At 41.8% G+C, this 24,272-nt stretch overlaps 1 protein-coding gene across 2 annotated transcripts in view; it reads right to left on the bottom strand.

Annotated features, from left to right (window-relative positions):
• GPAM (glycerol-3-phosphate acyltransferase, mitochondrial) overlaps positions 1-18,990 on the bottom strand; it is an 85,023-nt gene extending 66,033 nt beyond the window's left edge. The window contains exons 1-4 of one of the 2 annotated variants that reach the window (XM_073595891.1): positions 18,895-18,990; positions 10,656-10,823; positions 7,710-7,832; positions 5,837-5,910 (exon numbers count right to left, since the gene is read on the bottom strand). In XM_073595891.1, the coding sequence (XP_073451992.1) occupies positions 5,837-5,910; positions 7,710-7,832; positions 10,656-10,751 (293 nt within the window). In that variant the 5' untranslated portion in view covers positions 10,752-10,823; positions 18,895-18,990. Of the gene's footprint in view, positions 1-5,836; positions 5,911-7,709; positions 7,833-10,655; positions 10,912-18,894 lie in introns of those variants that run through there. The other variant, XM_073595890.1, reaches the window with a different exon arrangement.
• Positions 18,991-24,272: the final 5,282 nt, after the last annotated feature.

Raw genomic sequence — 24,272 nt, 5'->3', positions numbered from 1 at the left:
CAAAAGTTGAAGAAAAAAAAAAAATAAATAAACACTCTCCTAAAGAAGAAGTTGTAAAGGCTGAAGGTTTTTTTTATCTTAATGCATTCTATGCATTAAAGCGGAGTTCTGCTTAAAAAAAAAAAAAAATTAAAAAAGTCAGCAGCTACAAATACTGCAGCTGCTGACTTTTAATAATCGGACACTTACCTGTCCCAGGGTCCAGCAATGCGGGGGAAGGAAGCCCCGCTCGTCTACCCCTCCTCTTTGCGGCGCCAGCATTGTAACTGTGGGCGCCCAGCTGTTGCTTCACAGTCGGCACCCACTGCGCATGCGTGAGCCGTGACTGGCCGGGCAATCGTCTGGGACCTGTGACGTGTCCCAGATGATTGTCGAGAGGGAGGGGGGAGAGGTGCCGCGGTGTGCCGGGGAGGAAGTGGGAGGTGGGACCCTCTAAAAAGAGGGTATCCGCTCCCCACCCCACAAAAAAATGACATGCCAAATGTGGCATGTCAGGGGGTCACCATTTTTGGGTGGAACTCTGCTTTAAGATAAAAAATCCTGCTGTGTGTAGCAGCCTCCCCAGCACCCTCTAATACTTACCTGAGCCCCATCTCTCTCCAGCGATGTCCATGAAACCCCCGGCTATCCGGGACTCTCCTACTGATTGGCTGAGACACAGCAACAGGGCCATTGGCTCCCGCAGTTATCAAAGTCTGTTAGCCAATCAGGAGAGAGAGTGGGCGGGGCCGAACAGCAGTTCCATGTCTGATTGGACACAGAGAGCTGCAGTTTGGATCGGGTGCACTCTACAGGAGGGAGGGGCCAGGAGCAGCAAAGAGAGACCCGAGAAGAGGAGAATCGGAGCTGCTCTGTGCAAAACCCCTTCACAGAGCAGGCCAAGTATGACATGACAATGATTATTTTTTTTAACAAGAATTTACAATCACAAAAATGTGGCCGCCGAAAATCATCAGACGAAAATGTACCGATAATGACAAAATATAAATTCATATTCATATTCATTTAAATGCATGATATTAAATATTATACAATACAACTATACAGAGGGTATAGAAAAGAATCGCTCCCCTTTAAATAATCACATTTTGTTGCTTTGCAGCCTGAAATGAAGACAGACACAGCTTTTGTTTTATCCAGCAGTATTTACTCAGTGCAACTTGTAATAGCCAAGTGAAAGATATAACACACCAACATGTCAGAAGAAAAACAAAAATAGAATCAGAGCTGGAAAAAGGATCACCCTCTTTATGTCAGTATTTTGTTGAACCACATTTTGCTTTCATTCCAGCCTTTAGTCTGTTGGGATATGTCCCTACTAACTTTGCACATCTAGACTTTGCATTATTTGCCCTCTCTTCTTTGCAGAACTGCTCAAGTTCAGTTAAATTTGATGGTGACCATTTGTGGACTGCAGTCTTCAAGTCATTCCACAGATTTTCAATGGGGTTTAAGTCTGGGCTCTGACTAGGCCACGCAAGGACATTCACCTTTTTCTCCTTCAACCACATTTTTGCTGTGTGCTTTGGGTCATTGTCATGTTGGAAGGTAAACCTTCTTCCCATTGACAACTTTCTGGCAGAGGGCAGCAGATTTTCCTCAAGAATTTGATGGTATTTTTCCCCATCCATTTTTCCTTCTATCCTGACAAGTGCTCCTGTCCCTGCTGCAGAGAAACACCCCCATAACAGGATATTACCACACCCAACTCAGTCATTGTGTTTTTGATTTATTTGTATTTTTTCTGACATGTTAGTGTTATATCTTCTACTTGGATGTTGTAAGTTGCACTGGTAAATACAGCTGCATAAAATAAAAACTGTGTCTGTCTTCATTTCAGACTTCCAAGCAACAAAATGTGATTATTTTTGATGGGCCCAATTAGCCATTTTCCCTCCCCGGTGTCATGTGACTTGTTAGTGTTACAAGGTCTCAGGTGTGAATGGGGAGCAGGTGTGTTAAATTTGGTGTTATCGCTCTCACTCTCTCATACTGGTCACTGGGAGTTCAACATGGCACCTCATGGCAAAGAACTCTCTGAGGATCTGAAAAAAAGAATTGTTGCTCTATATAGAGATGGCCTAGGCCAAAAGAAGATTGCCAAGACCCTGAAACTGAGCTGCAGCATGGTGGGCAAGACCATACAGCGGTTTAACAGGACAGGTTCCACTCAGAACAGGCCTCACCATGGTTGACCAAAGAAGTTGAGTGCACGTGCTCAGCATCATATCTGGAGGTTGTCTTTGGGAAAAAGACATATGAGTGCTGCCAGCATTGCTGCAGAGGTTGAAGGGGTGGAGGGTCAGCCTGTCAGTGCTCAGACCATACGCCGCACACTGCATCAAATTGGTCTGCATGGCTGTCGTCCCAGAAGGAAGCCTCTTCTAGGAGGAGCCTCTGCACAAGAAAGCCCGCAGTTTGCTGAAGACAAGCAGACTAAGGACATGGATTACTGGAACCATGTCCTGTGGTCTGATGAGACCAAGATACACGTATTTGGTTCAGATGGTGTCAAGCGTGTGTGGCGGCAACCAGGTGAGGAGTACAAAGACAAGTGTGTCTTGCCTACAGTCGAGCATGGTGGTGGGAGTGTCATGGTCTGGGGATGCATAAGTGCTGAGGGCACTGGGGAGCTACAGTTCATTGAGGGAACCATGAATGTCAACATGTACTGTGACATACTGAAGCAGAGCATGATCCCCTGCCTTTGGAGACTGGGCCGCAGGGCAGTATTCCAACATGATAACGACCCCAAACACACCTCCAAGACGACCACTGCCTTGCTAAAGAAGCTGAGGGTAAAGGTGATAAACTGGCCAAGGATGTCTCCAGACCTAAACCCTACTGAGCATCTGTGGGTCATCCTCAAATGGAAGATGGAGGAGCGCAAGGTCTCTAACATCCACCAGCTCCGTGATGTCATCATGGAGGAGTAGAAGAGGACTCCAGTGGCAACCTGTGAAGCTCTGGTGAACTCCATGCCCAAGAGGGTTAAGGCAGTGCTGGAAAATAATGGTGGCCACACAAAATATTGACACTTTGGGCCCAATTTGGACATTTTCACTTAGGGGTGTACTCACTTTTCTTGCCAGCGGTTTAGACATTAATGGCTGTGTGTTGAGTTATTTTGAGGGGACAACAAATGTACACTGTTATACAAGCTGTACACTCACTACTTTACATTGTAGCAAAGTGTCATTTCTTCAGTGTTGTTACATGAAAAGATAGAATAAAATATTTTCAAAAATGTGAGGGGTGTACTCACTTTTGTGAGATATTGTATACACACACACACTTTTTTTTAATTTTTTTTTATTTTTAGGTACTATATTATAATACATATCAATATTTTATTTATTCTGCAAGAAGTTTGTCAAACAGGCCCATAGCAAAAATGTAAAATTTACACTGGCCCATAGGGGGCGTAAGGGTATAAGAGCTGAAGTTAATAACAGGGGCCCCAGCAAGCAAGAGCCCAGAACTATAAGTGCACATTCCCACTATTTGGAGCATTCATGAAAGATTAAAAATGACAGACGAGACGCTCACATGATCCTTTGTCCCTTCCTAGTGTGACACGTTCAATGATAATCTCAGAATCAAGTAACGGTTAAACGTTGTCTTGATGTTACAAGAGGAGGCCATGTAAGACAAGTAGTCCCCCCGTGTATCCAGAAATACATCCAGACAGCTGAGGGATCTCCATTATATAGAAGGCAGCACAGGATCGCTTAAAAGCCAAGTAAATTTATATATTTTTAGTTAGCGCTGCTTCCAATTATTTATCTCAAAGTCATTTTAAATTCAACTTTCAAATTTTTACCAGATTCTTCATCCTTTTTTGTTATTTTATTAAATATGTAAGGAGATCTCAGTGCAGTGTCTTAACTGTTGAAGCTAAAGTTAAGCAAAAAAAAAAAAAAAAAAAAGAACCTTTCTTCCTCTACAGCTCTAATTACATTACTTAACTGTAATGAAAGATGTCCCACAAATTGCAAGCTGCTGGATTCTGTAAAAATTTTTACGGCAGAGCTGTCCTCTTCCCGCTGCTGAGCTTCACTGCAGGGGTGCCCTGTCCTCTTCCCGCTGCTGAGCTTCACTGCAGGGGTGCCCTGTCCTCTTCCCGCTGCTGAGCTTCACTGCAGGGGTGCCCTGTCCTCTTCCCGCTGCTGAGCTTCACTGCAGGGGTGCCCTGTCCTCTTCCCGCTGCTGAGCTTCACTGCAGGGGTGCCCTGTCCTCTTCCCGCTGCTGAGCTTCACTGCAGGGGTGCCCTGTCCTCTTCCCGCTGCTGAGCTTCACTGCAGGGGTGCCCTGTCCTCTTCCCGCTGCTGAGCTTCACTGCAGGGGTGCCCTGTCCTCTTCCCGCTGCTGAGCTTCACTGCAGGGGTGCCCTGTCCTCTTCCCGCTGCTGAGCTTCACTGCAGGGGTGCCCTGTCCTCTTCCCGCTGCTGAGCTTCACTGCAGGGGTGCCCTGTCCTCTTCCCGCTGCTGAGCTTCACTGCAGGGGTGCCCTGTCCTCTTCCCGCTGCTGAGCTTCACTGCAGGGGTGCCCTGTCCTCTTCCCGCTGCTGAGCTTCACTGCAGGGGTGCCCTGTCCTCTTCCCGCTGCTGAGCTTCACTGCAGGGGTGCCCTGTCCTCTTCCCGCTGCTGAGCTTCACTGCAGGGGTGCCCTGTCCTCTTCCCGCTGCTGAGCTTCACTGCAGGGGTGCCCTGTCCTCTTCCCGCTGCTGAGCTTCACTGCAGGGGTGCCCTGTCCTCTTCCCGCTGCTGAGCTTCACTGCAGGGGTGCCCTGTCCTCTTCCCGCTGCTGAGCTTCACTGCAGGGGTGCCCTGTCCTCTTCCCGCTGCTGAGCTTCACTGCAGGGGTGCCCTGTCCTCTTCCCGCTGCTGAGCTTCACTGCAGGGGTGCCCTGTCCTCTTCCCGCTCCTGACTTCACTGTAGGGATGCCCAGTCCTCTTCCCAGTTTCACTTGTAAGCTTCACTGCAGGGATGCCCTCTCCTCTTTCTGCTGCTGAGTTTCACTGCAGAGATGCCCTGTCCTCTTCCCACAGATAAGCTTCACTGCAGGGATGCCCTCTCCTCTTCCTGCTGCTAAGCTTCATTGCAGGGATGCTCAGCAGCAGGAAGGGGGCAGGGCATCCCTGCAGAGAAGTACAGGAAGCGGAAAGAGTAAAGAATCCAGCTGACTAAACATTATAGGACAACCTTCATTACAGGTAAAAAATGTAATGTAATTAAAGTTGTAGAGAAAAAAAAGTTTTTTCAACTAAACTTTAAAGTATCAGCCACGCATGGAGTGCATTGTTTTTAATGAGTCAGCCAACTCACAGATCTGCAGTGCAAAAAGTAGTAGTAAAAGCACAGCCATAGCCAAGAGTAATGTAATGAGCGGCCAGTCTGCCTCCATGCAGGTTTCGAATCATTAAAGTGAAGTAAATCTACACTCCAGGCAAACAGCTAAATACACAAAGGGGGCTGTTTTAACTGCCAAATGATTTGTATTTCTGTTCATCCAGCCCAGGGATTTACACAGCTCTGCCACATAGTGTGGCCCTGCGTGGCAGGGCAGGAGACCTGATTTCCTACCTGCTGCAGTTCAACAACACTTACAGGTCTGGTCTCTCCCCCATACTGTGCCTGGAAAGGAGAAAAAGCAGCGCAATGAACTCATCTGTCACTCTGCGCTCTCCTCCTACCAGCATGATAATGAAGTCAGATCCTGATAAAAAGTTTTTCAGGATTTGACAAAAAGGAATAGAAAGTGTTTTTTGGGTCTTTGGAATAAGGTTCTCTTGTATTTTTAGGTTTTCAGGAAATGCGGAGCATCGCTCACCTGGTGTGTGTCTCGTTGATGTAGATGACATTCCGCAGACCTAAGGAGGGGATGCTGGGGTTGTAGAATTTATCCTGCAACAAATCAAAGCCAGTGAGCATTTTATTATTATTTTAAATGATTAGCGTTTTAAGTGGAACTCCAGCTAAACGTACAGTTGACATACATAGATTAGAGTTGATTTAGCAGCTCCGATACGTGGAAAGGGGAAGGTTTTTGTCATGGCTGCCCCCTAGTGTTGCACAGAGGCTATGTCCTTGTCTCCAGGAACATCATCAGCAAGAAGCAACTACACTTATAGCAAGCCATGCCACTGCTACAGGGCCCAGAAGTAAAGGGGGTCCAGAAGTAAAGGGGGCTAAGTTCTATCTTGTTACAGCATCAGATAGCAGTAGCATGTGGCATGTAACATAAAATAAATGTATAGATAGCTTGGAGACCTTTATTTTTTTTTAAAAAATGGTATTATGTTGGAGGGATTGCCTTTGAGATGGAGATTACAAAAGGCGACAACTTTTACTGCAAAGAGGAACAGAACAAGATTCAGGAAAATCTAAAAAAAAAAAAAAACTATTACTATTTAGACATTAAATCTGGCCTCCAGCCTTCCCTTCAGTCTTAGATGTACAGGCTCCACTCCTGGACTGAAATTGCTTACTGCACACTGTGAGCTTGTTACAATGTGCATTAGAAGGGGCAGAAGGTCTTTTCCTGGCTAGAGGATCATCCAGCATCATGCAGCTCTCTCTTCCCCAGCCTGACTGTCCCTGGCCCCGCCCCTTTCAATTTTTGTATTTGAGTTCTTTCACTCAAGGCATTTTGATATTTGCATAACTATGGGATAATGATAAGATTGTATGGGGGGGATGATATGGCATAATGATAAGATTGTATGGGGGGGATGATATGGGATAATGATAAGATTGTATGGGGGGGGGATGATATGGCATAATGATAAGATTGTATGGGGGGGGGGATGATATGGGATAATAAGATTGTATGGGGGGATGATAGGGGATAATGATATTAGTGTATGGGGGAATAATATGGGATAATGATATTAGTGTATGGGGGAATAATATGGGATAATGATATGATTGTATGGGGGATGATATGGGATAATGATAAGATTGTATGGGGGGATGATATGGGATAATGATAAGACTGTATGAGGGGATGATATGGGATAATGATATGGGATAATGATATTATTGTATGGGGGGGGGGTGTGATATGGGATAATGATATGATTGTATGGGGGGGATGATATGGGATAATTATATGATTGTATGGGGGGGGGGTGATATGGGATAATGATATGATTGTATGGTAAATCCTGAATAATAATAATGGGGGATGATATGGGATAATCATAAGATTGTATGGGGGGTGATATGGGATAATGATATAATTGTATGGGGGGATGATATGGGATAATGATATTAATGTATGGGGGGGTGATATGGGATAATGATATAATTGTATGGGGGGATGATATGGGATAATGATATTAATGTATGGGGGGGATGATATGGGATAATGATAAGATAGTATGGGGGATGATATGGGATTGTATGGGGGAGATGATATGGGATAATGATAAGATTGTATGGGGGGATATGGGAAAATTATATGAATGATATGGGATAATGATATTAATGTATGGGGGGGATGATATGGGATTATAATAAGATTGTATGGGGTGATGCAATGGGATAGTGATAAGATTGTATGGGGGGATGATATTGGATAATGATGTGAATGATATGGGATAATGAAATGACAGTATGGGGGGGATGATATGATTCTATGGGAAACTTATATGAAAGTATGGGGGACAATATTGGACAATGATCTGCCTCGGTCCTCTTACCCGGCTCTGAGGGGTGCAGACATAGCAGCATCGACCAACAAAGGGCCTCTTCCGGCTCAGCAGGGTCTCCTTCCATTTCAGTGTGGTGGACTTGAAGACAGCCGGGCCAGACATCTTCTCGCCCTGAAAATTGTCCCGAAGACAGAAAGTGAGGAAAATCCAAATTGTTACAGATGTTATTAAAGCAACAGGCGTGGGAAATATTCCAATGTTCCCAATTACTATTCCTATTACAACTCCCAAAGAAATTCCATTCATTTTGAAGAGATTTTCTCATTTCCTGCTGTATTTCCAGGACAACAGTAAGTGAAGAGAAATATCCCCAGCGGGACAGAAAGTGGAAAATAAAAGTCCCTATTCTATACAAACCCACCAGAACAAATTTCCCTTTAGAAAATGTAATGCAGTGAAAACGTATTAGAGAATATATATCACACTAGTTTTTTTAAATGAATCTTTCTTTGTTATTTCTTTGTTTCTAATGTTTTAGACCCCTTCCCTACTCTATCCAAAACCACCAGAACAAATTTATCTGTAGAAAACATGATGTCATTACACATTTAACATATTATATAATATTGTAAAACATTTTTTTCTAAAACAATTGCATTTACAGAATGTTTATTTAAATACATTTTAAATAATACCCAATAAACATTTCTAGGGCTACACAGATACCGAGCATTTGCAGGAGTACCTGGGCAGTCAGGGGTGATTGGTGCGGTGGTGGGGGGGATTTACAAACACCGATCTCCCTGTATAGATTTCAATAAAGCATCTGACAGCCGCTTCTCAGCAATCACTGACTGTCCATTCATAACTGTGCATTGTAAACTGTGTCTCAGTTTATGAATGGAGAGGAGCCTCTGTCTCCTGTCCTTTCATTTTCAGTGCAGCCGAGGCTACAGAGAAATAGACTGGGGAATCTGTATCCTCAGTCCCTTTCCCTGTCTCAAAGGGGAGATATCAGGGATCTGTTTAGACCCCTGATATCTCACCAAAGCCCCCCAACAGGGCTGATATAATAATAATAAACATTTAAAGGGTAAAATTGTAAAAAAAAAAAAAAATAATAATAATATTATTAATAATAAAATATATATATATATATATATATATATATATATATATATATATATATATATATATATATATATATATTAAAAAATAATACAAAAAAAAAAACTGTCACATGACACTTTTTATTTTTCTAATGTCGGTAAACGGTATCGGCGGGAAGTGGTATCGTTGCAACCCTAAACATTTCTCTACATTACATATGGGGGCAAGCAGAAATATGCACACACGCATCTATCTATATAGATATATATAACAGGCAGGGCTGATTTCTCTTATACCAAATTGTATTGTAACTGTACTGTCTGTCTTCATTTTGTAAAGCGCTGAGCAAACTGTTGGCGCTATATAAAATCCTGTATTATTTTAATATATATCATTTTAATAATAACAAAATTTAAAAAACAACATTTAGTAAAATAATGTTTATTTGGTGAATTGAAATAATGTTTGTTCACGTAAAAACAATATAAAAATGTATCTGTATTAAATACTAATGGGGAAAACCAGAAACTATGTTCTATTTAGAAATTTGGTCACAATTAAAAATCAAACTTTTTTAATTTACAAAAACAATTGATTAAATCTTCAGAGAATTGAAATAATAAATATTTAAATAAGAACACGCAAAAACAAACATATACAGTTTGAGGAATAATAATAATAATGTTTACATAATAATATATAAACATTTATATATATTAAATCCCAATGGGGAAAATCAGAGCATACGGTTTTGAAAATCGCTTTTAGGGCTGCAACTAACGATTATTTTCATAATCGATTAGTTGGCCGATTATTGTTTCGATTAATCGATTAATCGGTTAATAACCTTAAAAAAAAAGTGTGGTGTATAATTTAGTTAATATGTAAAGTTTAAAAAAAAAGACAATTTATTCTTAAATATCTCTATGCAGTGGTAAATATAAACAACCAACTATATGGTTAGGGAGCAAAATATTGAATCCACTCTGAGAATAACAGACAGAAGAGATATACTGTATATACACTATTAGAGGAGATATACTGTATACACAATTAGAAGAGAAATACTGTTTTTTGGCCAGTTTGTTGCAGATTAAAAATTACAAATTGCTGCAAAAACGCATTACATGATTTTCTGCAGCTTCTCCATTGAAGTATATTGAACCTAAAAAGCACCATTTTGCGGTAAAAAAAAAAAAGTCCTTGACCCTTTCCAAATACGCAGCGGCTGAAAAAAAAGCATAGATGTGAACGTGTCCCATAAGAAACCATGTTAAATGAACTGTAGTGCGTTTCTGCAAAAAGCACCAAAAAACACATAGATGTGAACCAGGTCTAAGACGTTTAGTAACATAATGGCGTTAAAAGAAACTAAAATGAGCCCTTTATAGTACAAAAAAAGCAAATAATCGCTACTGTAAGGGGTTCATTTTTTTACTGTAGAACTGTGAAAGTAATATTTACAGTAGCGATTATTTGCTCTTTTTGTACTATAAAGGGCTCATTTTATATTTTTAACCCCATTATGTTACTGGCCGATTAATCGATTATGAAAATAGTAATCGATTAATTTCATAATCGATTAGTTGTCGATTAATCGATTAGTTGTTTCAGCCCTAATCGCTTTACTATTAAAAATATAACTATTACAAAAAATAATGTTTACTTAAATAAATGTTTATTTAGAATATTGTAAAACTTTTGTTAGAAGAATAAATATTAATGTTTACTGAACAGACATGTGATTGGACGGTGAGATCAGGGATGTAGCGGGACACACAGCACATTCTCTATATAAAGTTGAGGCTGGAGCAGCAATGAGCACACGGGAAAACTTTGCCAGCCGGTAAGGCAGTGATGAGGCAGATGATGGATTTCACTCACCCATTCTTCACCGCAGTTCTTCAGCCTCCCCGCCGGACAATCCACTAGGCTGGGAGAGTAGCGACCTTCACCTCCCCCCAGGGAATAATCCTCCATCTTTGTCAGCTTAGCAGATCCAGGATTGCAGGCTGCTCAGTGCAGAGACACTACCTCCTCCACCTCCCCTCCCTGCGGGGACACAATAATAGAGAACACTTTAGTCACACCACACCGGCCGCTGCAATGGGCTGACCACTCCGACCTTCCCTTCTACAATGGTCCCGGGGTCATGTGAGCTCAGGAGGTGCAATGTCTAAAAAAAAATACAGGGGGGCCAAAAAAAAAAAAAATCAGATTTGATTTTCTCCCAGGAGGACAGGAGCAGCGCGATTAATGAGTAATAGTAGGGATCAATCATTACACACGGGAAAAAAAAAACCTGCTCCCTATACAATGTGGCACATAGTTGCAATTAATTGCACACAGTTTGACCAATCTGCAATCATTAGAGATGAATTTCTACTACATGATACTTGTATAGCTCACCCTACAGGGAGCTGACCGCCACCATTCCCATCAGTCTAGCACAGGTGTACCGGCTCCTCTCCTGGACTCAAATTGCTTACGCTGATTTAACTGCACACTGTGAGCTTCTCACCATGTGATGAAGACATTGCAGCATGTCAGATAGAGCCTGCCTCATTTCCTAGCTGGACACCCAGCTTCATTTAGCCCTTTCCTCCCCAGCCTGCCTGTCCCCGGCCCCGGACCTTTCACCGATTGTATTTCGGTTATTTCATTGATGGCGGATCAACATCACATGTTGGTATTACCTGGGGTGGTCTGTATGCATAAGCCTAGTAACTCCCACTCCTTCAGACCGACATTCACCTGTCAAGGCATTCTGATATTTACATAACTCCTCCCAAGAGCCCGCCCACTGCTTACATCCATCTTGGGGGACTTTAGAGTAGTACTGAGACAGGGCGCTGGGATGTTTTCTATACTGCCCCCTGCTGGCTCCTCCCACCAGCCGTGATCTGCCTACATTGCACATAGTGGGGAAAATAATTATTTGATCCCCTGCAGATTTTGTAAGTTTGCCCACTTACGAAGAAAGAGAGCTGGGCTCCAACTGGTGCTATGAGAGAACCCCTGCGATTCCTGTGCAGGTTCCCACATCGCATCTGAAATGCAGGAAGTTTACACTGACATCTGCGAACCTCTGCGGGTTTCAATGTAAAGTTAATGACACCCCCAAAATGGTTCGCAGAACGCAGTGTGAACTGTGCAATCGAATCGCAAGGGCCTGAACACCCATGTGATCTGATTCCAGTGCAGACCAAAAAAAAGGGTCCAGCATCATTTTGGTCCGAATGCGATGTGATTTCAAAAATACAAACTGTATGGTTAAATTCACATCGCACAGACGACGCATGTGATGTGCCAGCAATGTGGTGCGAATCACGTGCGATGTCTGGGATTGCACAAGTGTGAACCCGGCCTGAAGGGTCTGGAATTTTTATCTTAGGTGTATTTTAAATGATAGAGACAGAACATCAACCAAAAATCCAGAAAAATCACGATACAAATGTTAGAAATAGAGTTGCAGTTCAGTGAGTAAAATAAGTATTTGATCCCCTACCAACCAACAATAATTCTGGCTCCCACAGTATGTGGCACACAGATTAGTCCTGTCAATTTAAAGAGGAGGTCCACCTAAAAAAATTAAAAGCCAGCAGCAACAAATACTGTTTGTTACAGCTGCTGACTTTTAACAAATGGACACTTACCTGTCCCAGCGGTGTCGGCAGCTGAAGCCGATCAATCGCTCGGCTCTCGGCTGCTGCCGCCGCCATCCTCGGTGAGGGAATCAGGAAGTGAAGCGTTGCAGCTTCACTTCCCGGTTCCCTACTGCGTATGCGCGAGTTGCGCTGCGCAATCTGGATGGTTCCTGCTGTGCCTGGGACCCGTGTGTTTCCCAGCAGACAGCGGGGGGGTAGCAGGAAGGGGCGTAGACGCGGGAGTCTATTCCCGGAAGTGGGTGCAAATACCTGTATTATACAGGTATCTGCACCCCCCTCCCCCCTGAAAGGTGCCAAATGTGACACCGGAGGGGGGGAGGGTCCTGAAAAGCAGAGGTTCCATTTTTGTGTGGAACTCCGCTTTAAGAAGGTCCTCCTAACGACAACTCAGTATGTGTGTCAATGGAAGGAGAGGGTTGGGACTTTAAATGAAGCACAACTAGAAAAATAAGGTCACATGATAATGGATTCCACACAGATGTACATGGATTAAAAACATAACCTGATAAGATAAGGAACGCCTTAACACTTTATTATACATTGTAATATCATAATTTACAACCATTTTAAGGATAACAATACATAAATCTACAGTAATATAATTGTAGGGTTTCATAATCAACATAGTTATTTGATGATCATAATAAAAAACCATCAATAATTCATAGCATTTTTAATGTGGAATCTCAGAATCGCATGACCATATGATGCAGCATAAAGCAAAGCTCTACGCGTTTCGTGGAATCTATCCACTCATCAGGAGCAATTATAAATACAGAGATCTATAATGAAAAAGAGAATTTGCAAAATGAATAAATATTTACCGAACTCTCATACCTTTACATAGAATGGAAAAAATAATGTGGTGTTGTAGCCACCTGGGGGCACCATAGAGAAACAGACATCCCACGGGAGCTGAGGCCACAAAACCGCAGCCAGAAAAGTAACCAGGGAAACAGTATGGAGAGCATGGATGATGTAAGGAACTCCTGTTGGTAATAGAGGGTATATGCCAATTCCAGTAGATGTACTATATAAAAAAAAAGTATATAACTATATTAGTATACGGAACTGGCCTTAAACAATTACTATCCAAAACAGGTGGATTGATATACTAGTTAATATAGCTCACATATCCAGCCAGGGTGGAGATCAGAGTAGAGAAAATAAGTAACTTGGTAAGTGGACTATAAATAAGTAATAATTACCTTAAATCTCCAACACATGTAATAAGGGCCGGTATGTAGAAATCTATGTCCGGGTGCTGGCGCCGCCTCTTCCCTCCCCCTTTCCTTTTATAAGGCTGCGTGGCATTGGCGACATACCGTGGCTAGTTGTGTCCATCGAGACCATACACAGGTGGAGCACACATCTCTCCTTACTCCATAGATTTCTACATACCGGCCCTTATTACATGTGTTGGAGATTTAAGGTAATTATTTCTTATTTATGGTCCACTTACTTCTGTCCAGCATTTGTTCATTTTGCAAATTCTCTTTTTCATTATAGATCTCTGTATTTATAATTGCTCCAGATGAGTGGATAGATTTTTTTTTTAATATCTCGTTATGTGTATAAAAAAAAGACACCTGTCCACAGAATCTTTCTTCCATTCAAACCTCACCATCATGGGCAAGACCAAACAAATGTCAAAGGAGGTCAGGGACAACACTGTAGACCTGCAAAGGCCAGAATGGGCTACAAGACCATTAGAGGCTTGGTGAGAAGGAGACAACCATTGGAGCAAATGGAAGAAATACAAAATAACCATCAATTGCCTTCAAGCTGGAGTTCCATGGAAGATTTCTCCTCATGGAGTAAGGATGATCATGAGAAAAGTGAGGGATCAGCCCAGAACCACACGGGAGGAGCTTGTGAATGATCTCAAGACAGTTGGGAGCAACAAACCATTGGTAACATAATACGCCACCATGGATTGAAATCCTGCAACGCCCGCAAGGCCCCCCTCCTTAAGAAGACACATGTACAGGCCTGTTTGAAGTTTGCCAAAGAACATCTAAATGATTCAGAGAAGGCTTGGGAGAAAGTGCTGTGATCAGATGAGACCAAAATTGAGCTATTTGGCATTAACTCAACTCACCGTGTTTGGAGGAAGAAAAATGCTGACTGTGACCCTAAGAACACCATCCCTACAGTCAAGCATGGAGGTGGAAACATTGGGGGCTGTTTCTCTGCTAATGGTACAGACCGACTTTGCCACATTGAGGGGCCAATGGATGGGGCCATGTATTGTAAAATCTTGGATGAGAACCTTCTTCCCTCAGCCAGAACACTGAAGATGGGTCATTGATGGGTCTTCCAGCTTGACAATGACCCAAAACTTCCCACCAAGGCAACAAAAGAGTGGCTCAAAAATAAGCACATTAAGGTCATAGAGTGGCCTAGCCTGTCTCCAGACCTTAATCCTATAGAAGGAGTTGAAACTTCGAGTTTCCAAGCGACAGCCAAGAAACCTTAAGGATTTAAAGAAGATCTGTAAAGAAGAGTGGACCAAAATCCCTCTTGAGATGTGTGCAAACCTGGTCACCAACTACAAGAAACGTCTTACTACTGTGATTGCCAACAAGGGTTTCTCGTCCCAAATACTAAGTTATGTATTGCTTGGGGATCGAATACTTATTTTACTCACTGAACTGCAACTTAATTTATAACATTTGTTTTATGTGTTTTTTCTGGATTTTTGGTTGATATTCTGTCTTTCTCATTTAAAATACACCTATGATAAAAACTATAGACCCTCATTTCTTTATAAGTGGCCAAACTTACAAATTCTGCAATTTTCCCCACTGTATAGGTGCCCACAGACCCACTGATGTTACTGGCTCTTAGATACAGTATCTAATGAAAATATAAAAGTTTTATTTAAAGGTCTCATTAGCATGGGGCAAGGAAGGCAGCCCCCCCTCCCCCCCGAGAATGCCCACCAGGGATGCCTACCCATGACCACAGGTAAGCCCACTAGAGCCCACCAGGGGTGGCAATCATTACCCATCAGCTGTAGAGCCACGGCAAGGAAAACGCCGGCGTCCTCTAGGTAGAGGAGCATATCGTCCGCATATAGACTGAGGACCTCAGTCACCCGTCCCATGCGGAGACTTTTAATGTGGGGGTGTGCCCTGATGGCAATGGCGAGGGGTTCCACGGCTAGGGCATACAATAAGGGGGATATAGGGCAACCCTGGGGAGTACCTCTAGATAGCGCAAATGAGTCGGATATCCTACCACCTGACTTGGATCTGGGCAGTGGGGGCCTGGTAAAGAAGTTGGAGCCACTTGACAAATTTTGGGCCGAAGTCAGGGTATATAAACTTTTGATCAGGGTCGTTTGGGTAGTTTCTGTTGCCATTATGATTTAAAAACAGTAAACACAGTCCATTGATAATAAATGGCTTCAGCCAAATACTAACCACGAGTGAAAGAAATGTGTTTGTGTTATCATTCATATTCTCTGAAAAATGGCCAAGAAATCATCAATTCTGCCAGGGTATGTAAACTTATGAGCACAACTGAATACTGTGATTCTGTACTTGCCAAATATGCTGCAGAAAGCCCCCTCCTCTAAGTCTGGCTGTGTCCATTTTAACTGTGGGCAGCTGAAGCTGCTGCCTGTTCACTTCCTGGATTTACCCATAGATACACACCTCCAGCTCTGCAGCTCCCATTGGCCCTCCTATGGCTCACCCCCCCTTCCTGGCAAACTCTAAGAGTGAGAGAGAGAGAGCTGTGCATGATGTTCTAAGCCTAGGCTTTTTACCAGACAAGAAACAGGAAGTGAGCTATATAAGGTATTTACTGGCAGAAAAACAATGTTTTACCATCCAAAACAACAAGGGCAGAAGATTTAATAGATGGAAAGATGAAAAAATGACTGAAGGTCCAAATATAATCAAATCCATACAAATCACTATATACATCCCACTGTGACTACACCCAGCAGCAATCTTCCCACCGATTGGTCGATTCCCTGATCTCTCCAGGTCTGTAGAAGTGACGGAGAAGATGAAGAAGGATACATTGTATCCGGACAGATGAAGGACCCCACTTGTGTATTCCATACAAGGGTCCAGATCACTGGTTGCTGTACGATTGGGGGGGACCCAAAAACAGAACATGGCAGATTTCAATCACCAAGAACCGTTTCGATCAGGTATCCTATTTTCAGTGAACATAATGTTGAAAGCCCAGAGCTACAATTTTATATTTTTGAATAAATCTTCCGGCCAATTTGTACAAATAAAAAAGCATCTCTGGTCACAATACTCCTCTCCGGACTCAGATCTGGTGTGATATTGAGGAGCCACACCAGATATGGTGAAAGTAGACCCATCAGTACATATGTAGATTAGTTGTGACAGATGAGGTATAGACCAGTCATGACTTACACTATATTACCAAAAGTATTGGGACGCCTGCCTTCACACACACATGAACTTTAATAACATCCCAGTTGAGTTGGCCCACCCTTTGCAGCTATAACAGCTTCAACTCTTCTGGGAAGGCTGTCCACAAGGTTTAGGAGTGTGTCTATGGGAATGTTTGATCATTCTTCCAGAAGTGCATTTGTGAGGTCAGGCACTGTTGTTGGACAAGAAGGCCTGGCTTACAGTCTCCACTCTTAATTCATTCCAAAGGTGTTCTATCGGGTTGAGGTCAGGTCTCTGTGCAGGCCAGTCAAGTTCCTCTACCCCAAACTCGCTCATCCATGTCTTTATGGACCTTGCTTTGTGCAGTGGTCCAAATCATTTGGTGGAGGGGTGATTATGGTGTGGGGTTGTTTTTCAGGGGTTGGGCTTGGCCCCTTAGTTCCAGTGAAGGGAACTCTTAAAACATCAGCATACCAAGACATTTTGGATAATTTCATGCTCCCAACTTTGTGGGAACAGTTTGGGGATGGCCCCTTCCTGTTCCAACATGACTGAGCACCAGTGCACAAAGCAAGGTCCATAAAGACATGGATGAGTGAGTTTGGGATGGAGGAACTTGACTGGCCTGCACAGAGACCTGACCTCAACCTGATAAAACACCTTTGAGATGAATTAGAGTGGAGACTGCGAGCCAGGCCTTCTTGTCCACATCAGTGCCTGACCTCACAAATACGCTTCTGGAAGAATGGTGAAACATTCCCATAGACACCCTCCTAAACCTTGTGGACAGCCTTCCCAGAAGGGTTGAAGCTGTTATAGCTGGAAAGGGTGGGCCAACTCAATACTGAACCCTACGGACTAAGACTGGGATGTCATTAAAGTTTGTGTGTGTGTAAAGGCAGGCGTCTCAATACTTTTAGTAATAAAATGTATGTAGACCAATCAGGACACATGTAGATTAATCGCAACAGATAAAGTATAGGCCAGTCATAACATATGTAGACCAGTTGTGAGAAATAAGGTATAGACCAGTTATGACACATGTAAGTTTGTCAGGACAGAAAGTATAGACCAGTCATGACATATGTAGACCAATCACGACAGATAAAGTAAAGTATAGACCAATCACGACATATGTAGACCAATCATGACAGATAAAGTAAAGTATAGACCAATCACGACAGATAAAGTAAAGTATAGACCAATCACGACATATGTAGACCAATCACGACAGATAAAGTATAGACCAGTCATGACATATGTAGACCAATCACGACAGATAAAGTATAGACCAGTCATGACAGATGTAGACCAATCACGACAGATAAAGTATAGACCAGTCATGACAGATGTAGACCAATCACGACAGATAAAGTATAGACCAGTCATGACATATGTAGACCAATCACGACAGATAAAGTATAGACCAATCACGACAGATGTAGACCAATCACGACAGATAAAGTATAGACCAGTCATGACATATGTAGACCAATCACGACAGATAAAGTATAGACCAGTCATGACAGATGTAGACCAATCACAACATATGTAGATTAGTTGTGACAGATATGGTAAAAAACTAGTCATGACTCATTATGTAGATTGGTTGTCGGTCGGTGATTGTGGACAGGCTGTGGTCAGATACAATGGTGGTGCAGGACACAGAGTGGGAAATGTTACAGGAGATTTGTAGAGGTGTCAGAGTGATAGAAGAGATGTATAGGAAGGACACACACTGTCGGTCGGTCGGGGGTAGAATGGTGTAGGGGGGGAGGGGGGCTCCATCTTCTCCTCTGTGATGGGATGTATGGATCGGGGAGATGGTGGATCCTCTATGGGGGGGGGGATCGGCCGCTCCAAGGTCACTCCGGGTCCGCACAGCAGATGATCGGCTTATCTCTGGGCTATTAATACTACACACAGCTCTATGGAGGGGGGAGGAGGTGACGGTATAGGGATGCCGCACACACCGCTCTCTATAGACAATGACACCCGGTGCTGGCAGAGCGGGGCACCCAACCTCTCACCTCACCTCTCCCCACCAATGTATTCACATAGACAACTCACCGCTCTATCCTCCTCCATTCAGCGCCCGGCTCATGTGTGCAACATGCCGCTCCCCCTCCGCCCGGCCCACCGGCCGCGCTCCGCACTGACGTCACTGCCCCGTTCCGAGCACCCGGCCAGCCATCTTTAGTGTGGGCATTGTGGGCACAGCCAGGTTCTGATGTATATTGTGTTTTATGGGGTGACTTTATATGTACAGGAGGGGAAGGCTACAGCATGGCATACTATCATCGTTATTATTATTATAAATATTATTATGATATGATCGCCATGAATCATATTAGTTATATTAGTAATTTGCAAATTAATACATTTTTATTTTAATATAATTTTGCAGTATTATTATTATAGTAATAGTATTTTAGCATAAACAACATTATTCTTTCTTATTGGCACTATTGGTAATTTGCAAATACATATATTTTTTATTATAGTATTATTTTGCATTAATGTCATTTTTATTATTATTATCATCATCATCATCATCATCATCATCCTCACTATTAATATTATTAATAATATTAATAATAATATTATCAAATAATATTATTTGATTGCCATAAAATATATTTTTTTAACTGGTACTTAGTATTAGTAATTAGTTAGTAATTAGTATTTTGCAAAATAAATACATTTTTATTTATTTTTTATTTTTTTTTTTTGCAATAATGTGATTGTAAGATTATTATTATTATTATTATTATTAATAATAATAAAAATAATACTAATATTATATATAGGTATATATTAAAGAAGCTGAGGGTAAAGGTGATGAACTGGCCAAGCATGTCTCCAGACCTAAACCCTATTGAGCATCTGTGGGTCATCCTCAAATGGAAGGTGGAGGAGCGCAAGGTCTCTAACATCCACCAGCTCTGTGATGTCGTCATGGAGGAGTGGAAGAGGACTTCAGTGGCAACCCGTGAAGCTCTGGTGAACTCCATGACCAAGAGGGTTAAGGCAGTGCTGGAAAATAATGGTGGCCACACAAAATATTGACACTTTGGGCCCAAGTTGGACATTTTCACTCAGGGGTGTACTCACTTTTGTTGCCAGCGGTTTAGACATTAATGGCTGTGTGTTGAGTTATTTTGAGGGGACAGCAAATTTACACTGTTATACAAGCTGTACACTCACTACTTTACATTGTAGGAAAGTGTCATTTCTTCAGTGTTGTCACATGAAAAGATAGAATAAAATATTTACAAAAATGTGAGGGGTGTACTCACTTTTGTGAGATACTGTGTGTGTGTGTGTGTGTATATATATGTATATATATATATATATATATATATACATATACATACACAGTGGCTTGCGAAAGTATTCGGCCCCCTTGAACTTTTCAACCTTTTGCCACATTTCAGGCTTCAAACATAAAGATATAAAATTTAAATTTTTTGTGAAGAATCACCAACAAGTGGGACACAATTGTGAAGTGGAACGAAATCTATTGGATATTTTAAACCTTTTTAGCAATTAAAAAACTGAAAAGTAGTGCGTGCAAAATTATTCGGCCCCTTTACTTTCAGTGCAGAAAACTCACTCCAGAAGTTCAGCGAGGATCTCTGAATGATCCAATGTTGTCCTAAATGACTGATGGTGATAAATAGAATCCACCTGTGTGTAATCAAGTTTCTGTATAAATGCACCTGCTCTGTGATAGTCTCAGGGTTCTGTTGAAAGCGCAGAGAGCATCATGAAGACCAAGGAACACACCAGGCAGGTCCGTAATACTGTTGTGGAGAAGTTTAAAGCCGGATTTGGATACAAAAAGATTTCCCAAGCTTTAAACATCCCAAGGAGCACTGTGCAAGCGATCATTTTGAAATGGAAGGAGTATCAGACCACTGCAAATCTACCAAGACCTGGCTGTCCCTCTAAACTTTCAGCTCAGACAAGGAGAAGACTGATCAGAGATGCAGCCAAGAGGCCCATGATCACTCTGGATGAACTGCAGAGAACTAGAGCTGAGGTGGGAGAGTCTGTCCATAGGACAACAATCAGTCGTACACTGCACAAATCTGGCCTTTATGGAAGAGTGGCAAGAAGAAAGCCATTTCTCAAAGATATCCATAAAAAGTCTCGTCTAAAGTTTGCCACAAGCCACCTGGGAGACACACCAAACATGTGGAAGAAGGTGCTCTGGTCCGATGAAACCAAAATCGAACTTTTTGGCCACAATGCAAAACGATATGTTTGGCGTAAAAGCAACACAGCTCATCACACCCAAAACACCATCCCCACTGTCAAACATGGTGGTGGCAGCATCATGGTTTGGGCCTGCTTTTCTTCAGCAGGGACAGGGAAGATGGTTAAAATTGAGGGGAAGATGGATGCAGCCAAATACAGGACCATTCTGGATAAAAACCTGTTGGAGTCTGCAAAAGACCTGAAACTGGGACGGAGATTTATCTTCCAACAAGACCATGATCCCAAACATACAGCAAAATCTACAAAGGAATGGTTCACAAATAAACGTATCCATGTGTTAGAATGGCCAAGTCAAAGTCCAGACCTGAATCCAATCGAGAATCTGTGGAAAGAGCTGAAAACTGCTGTTCACAAACGCTCTCCATCCAACCTCACTGAACTCGAGTTGTTTTGCAAGGAAGAATGGGCAAGAATTTCAGTCTCTCGATGTGCAAAACTGATAGACATACCCCAAGCGACTTGCAGCTGTAATCACAGCAAAAGGTGGCTCTACAAAGTATTAACGCAAGGGGGCCGAATAATTTTGCACGCCCCACTTTTCATTTTTTTATTAGTTAAAAAAGTTTCAAAAATCCAAAAGATTTCGTTCCACTTCACAATTGTGTCCCACTTGTTGGTTATTCTTCACAAAAAATAAAAATTTTATATCTTTATGTTTGAAGCCTGAAATGTGGCAAAAGGTTGAAAAGTTCAAGGAGGCCGAATACTTTCGCAAGCCACTATATATATATATATATATATATATATATATATATATATATATTTATTATTAATCTCCAGCTGCTGTCATAAAACAGACCGTCTGACAGTGTTTATAAACATTGTTTCTATTCTAAAATCTGAATTAGGGGATTGGTGCTGTTCACTAATATGAAATAAATGAATCCACTATAAACAAACTGCTACTCAAGGAAAGCCTTTTGCCCCAACTGTAAATGAATGAAAAGTGTAACACAAGTGCTCAGAATGGTCACAAAAATGTGCAGACTACCCAAGGTGAAAAATATATAATACATAAAAAATATTAAATATAAAAACTGTAACTCCAAACAATGAGTGATCGATCAAATGTGTATAGAAAGTGATTGTCAATGTCCACTGAAAAGGATGATGTGTATGTAAAAAATGCGATAAAAAATATATCAGTGAGTGATACCTAAAAATGGGGACAAACACACTGTTGCCCACTATAAATAAGTGTGTGTACTGGTGTAGCTAAAAATTGGAAAAAAAATTTTTTTTTTTTTTTTTTTTTTTTTTGGAAAAAATGTGTGAGAAAAATAGAAAACAAAAATAAAAATGTAAAAGAAAACATATGAAAAAAAAAAAAAACATTTTTATTTTTGTTTTCTATTTTTCTCACACATTTTTTCCAAAAAAAAAATTTTTTTTTTCCAATTTTTAGCTACACCAGTACACACACTTATTTATAGTGGGCAACAGTGTGTTTGTCCCCATTTTTAGGTATCACTCACTGATATATTTTTTATCGCATTTTTTACATACACATCATCCTTTTCAGTGGACATTGACAATCACTTTCTATACACATTTGATCGATCACTCATTGTTTGGAGTTACAGTTTTTATATTTAATATTTTTTATGTATTATATATTTTTCACCTTGGGTAGTCTGCACATTTTTGTGACCATTCTGAGCACTTGTGTTACACTTTTCATTCATTTACAGTTGGGGCAAAAGGCTTTCCTTGAGTAGCAGTTTGTTTATAGTGGATTCATTTATTTCATATTAGTGAACAGCGCCAATCCCCTAATTCAGATTTTACAATTATTGGATCGCACCTTTGGGGCTTTCTTTATTTGGGGGGCTGCAGTTCAGTCACAAGCCTGTCCTAAGCGCGGAACACCACCATATAAAATTGTTTCTATTCTATCTACTCTGTTTTACTCTGTTTTCATCTGCAGATCAAATGGCTGAGCTTCCATCTGCATATGATGTCAGTTAGTGTTGGTTCACACTTGTGCAATTTGAGAATCGAATGACAATGGAAATCACATTATTTTCAATGGTGCTGTTTACATCAATGTGACTCTCTTTGGTGCAATTTTGAAAAGAGCTCCTGTGCTACTTTGGTGTGATTTACAGTGCAATTAGGCCACATAAAATATGCAAACCACATACAAAACGCACCAAAGTTGCACTACATAGTTACACTTTGAATAACTTAGATCGGGGCTCACGATTTGATTCCTGCCTATGGCAGCACAGAACCAAAATACAACACTGCTTGTAGGAACCTCTGATCAAACCTCTGGTTGAAGGGGAGCAGTAAGGTTCCATTCACATCTGCATGTTCCGGGAGTCACTAATTCTTAAGGGCACATCAAACACGGCGTGCAAAAAAAGCACAACAAACACATTGGAACATAGGCGTGCGCACAGGGTGTGCCAGGTGTGCCTGGGCACACCCTAATCGCCTTGTGTGGTGCATATTCCCCCCTGTTTAGGCCACTGATATTTCATCCCCAAAAAAAATGTTACAAAATAAAATCATTTAAAAAATAATCTAATAAAACTACTGACACTGTCCACTGCCCTACTGACACCATCTGTACATATACACATGCATATGTATTTGAGCTTTGGGGTGCACACCCTAATGCAAGAAGCTGCGCACACCTATGCATTGGAAAAAAATGCGCAAGCTGAAACGTAAAAGCTCCATGAGCTACTTTGCCACGCATAGGACAGCCCATGGAAACCAAAAAAATGTCAAATATGCTGGATGTAAATGGGACCCAAAGCCCTAAAAACACACTCATCCTTACAGTTCAGGCCATAAGTAAAGATAAAAGGGAACGGGAACGTGACATGTCGGAGTTGGCAGGCCGATCAGAAGAGCCAGCCAAAGTTTTCTTGGAAAGGTTTCCCAATCATCTGTCGCTGGAGTAACAACATGCAAACCACGGAGGTTTTGCATCTTGTGCAGTATGGAAAACTGCGGCTGTCCAGAGCGTCCTAAAAAAGAAGAATCTTCAGAGCAGCAAAAAAAAAAAAAAAAAATTGGTGTTGTTCTGCCTGCCCCCTGCCCACTTCCGACACCCTTTATGGCCGAGATTTTCCCTTTTTTCACTTTAATACATTTAAACTTTAATACGTTTATAAACGGCAAGTGGCTAAATAAAGTTCATGGCTGTCACT

The sequence above is a fragment of the Aquarana catesbeiana genome, linkage group LG08 (assembly GCF_042186555.1).
Source record: "Aquarana catesbeiana isolate 2022-GZ linkage group LG08, ASM4218655v1, whole genome shotgun sequence".
Classification (NCBI taxonomy): Eukaryota; Metazoa; Chordata; class Amphibia; order Anura; family Ranidae; genus Aquarana; species Aquarana catesbeiana.
Note: the sequence above shows the minus strand (reverse complement) of the source record. Positions and strands in the feature narration are given on the sequence as shown.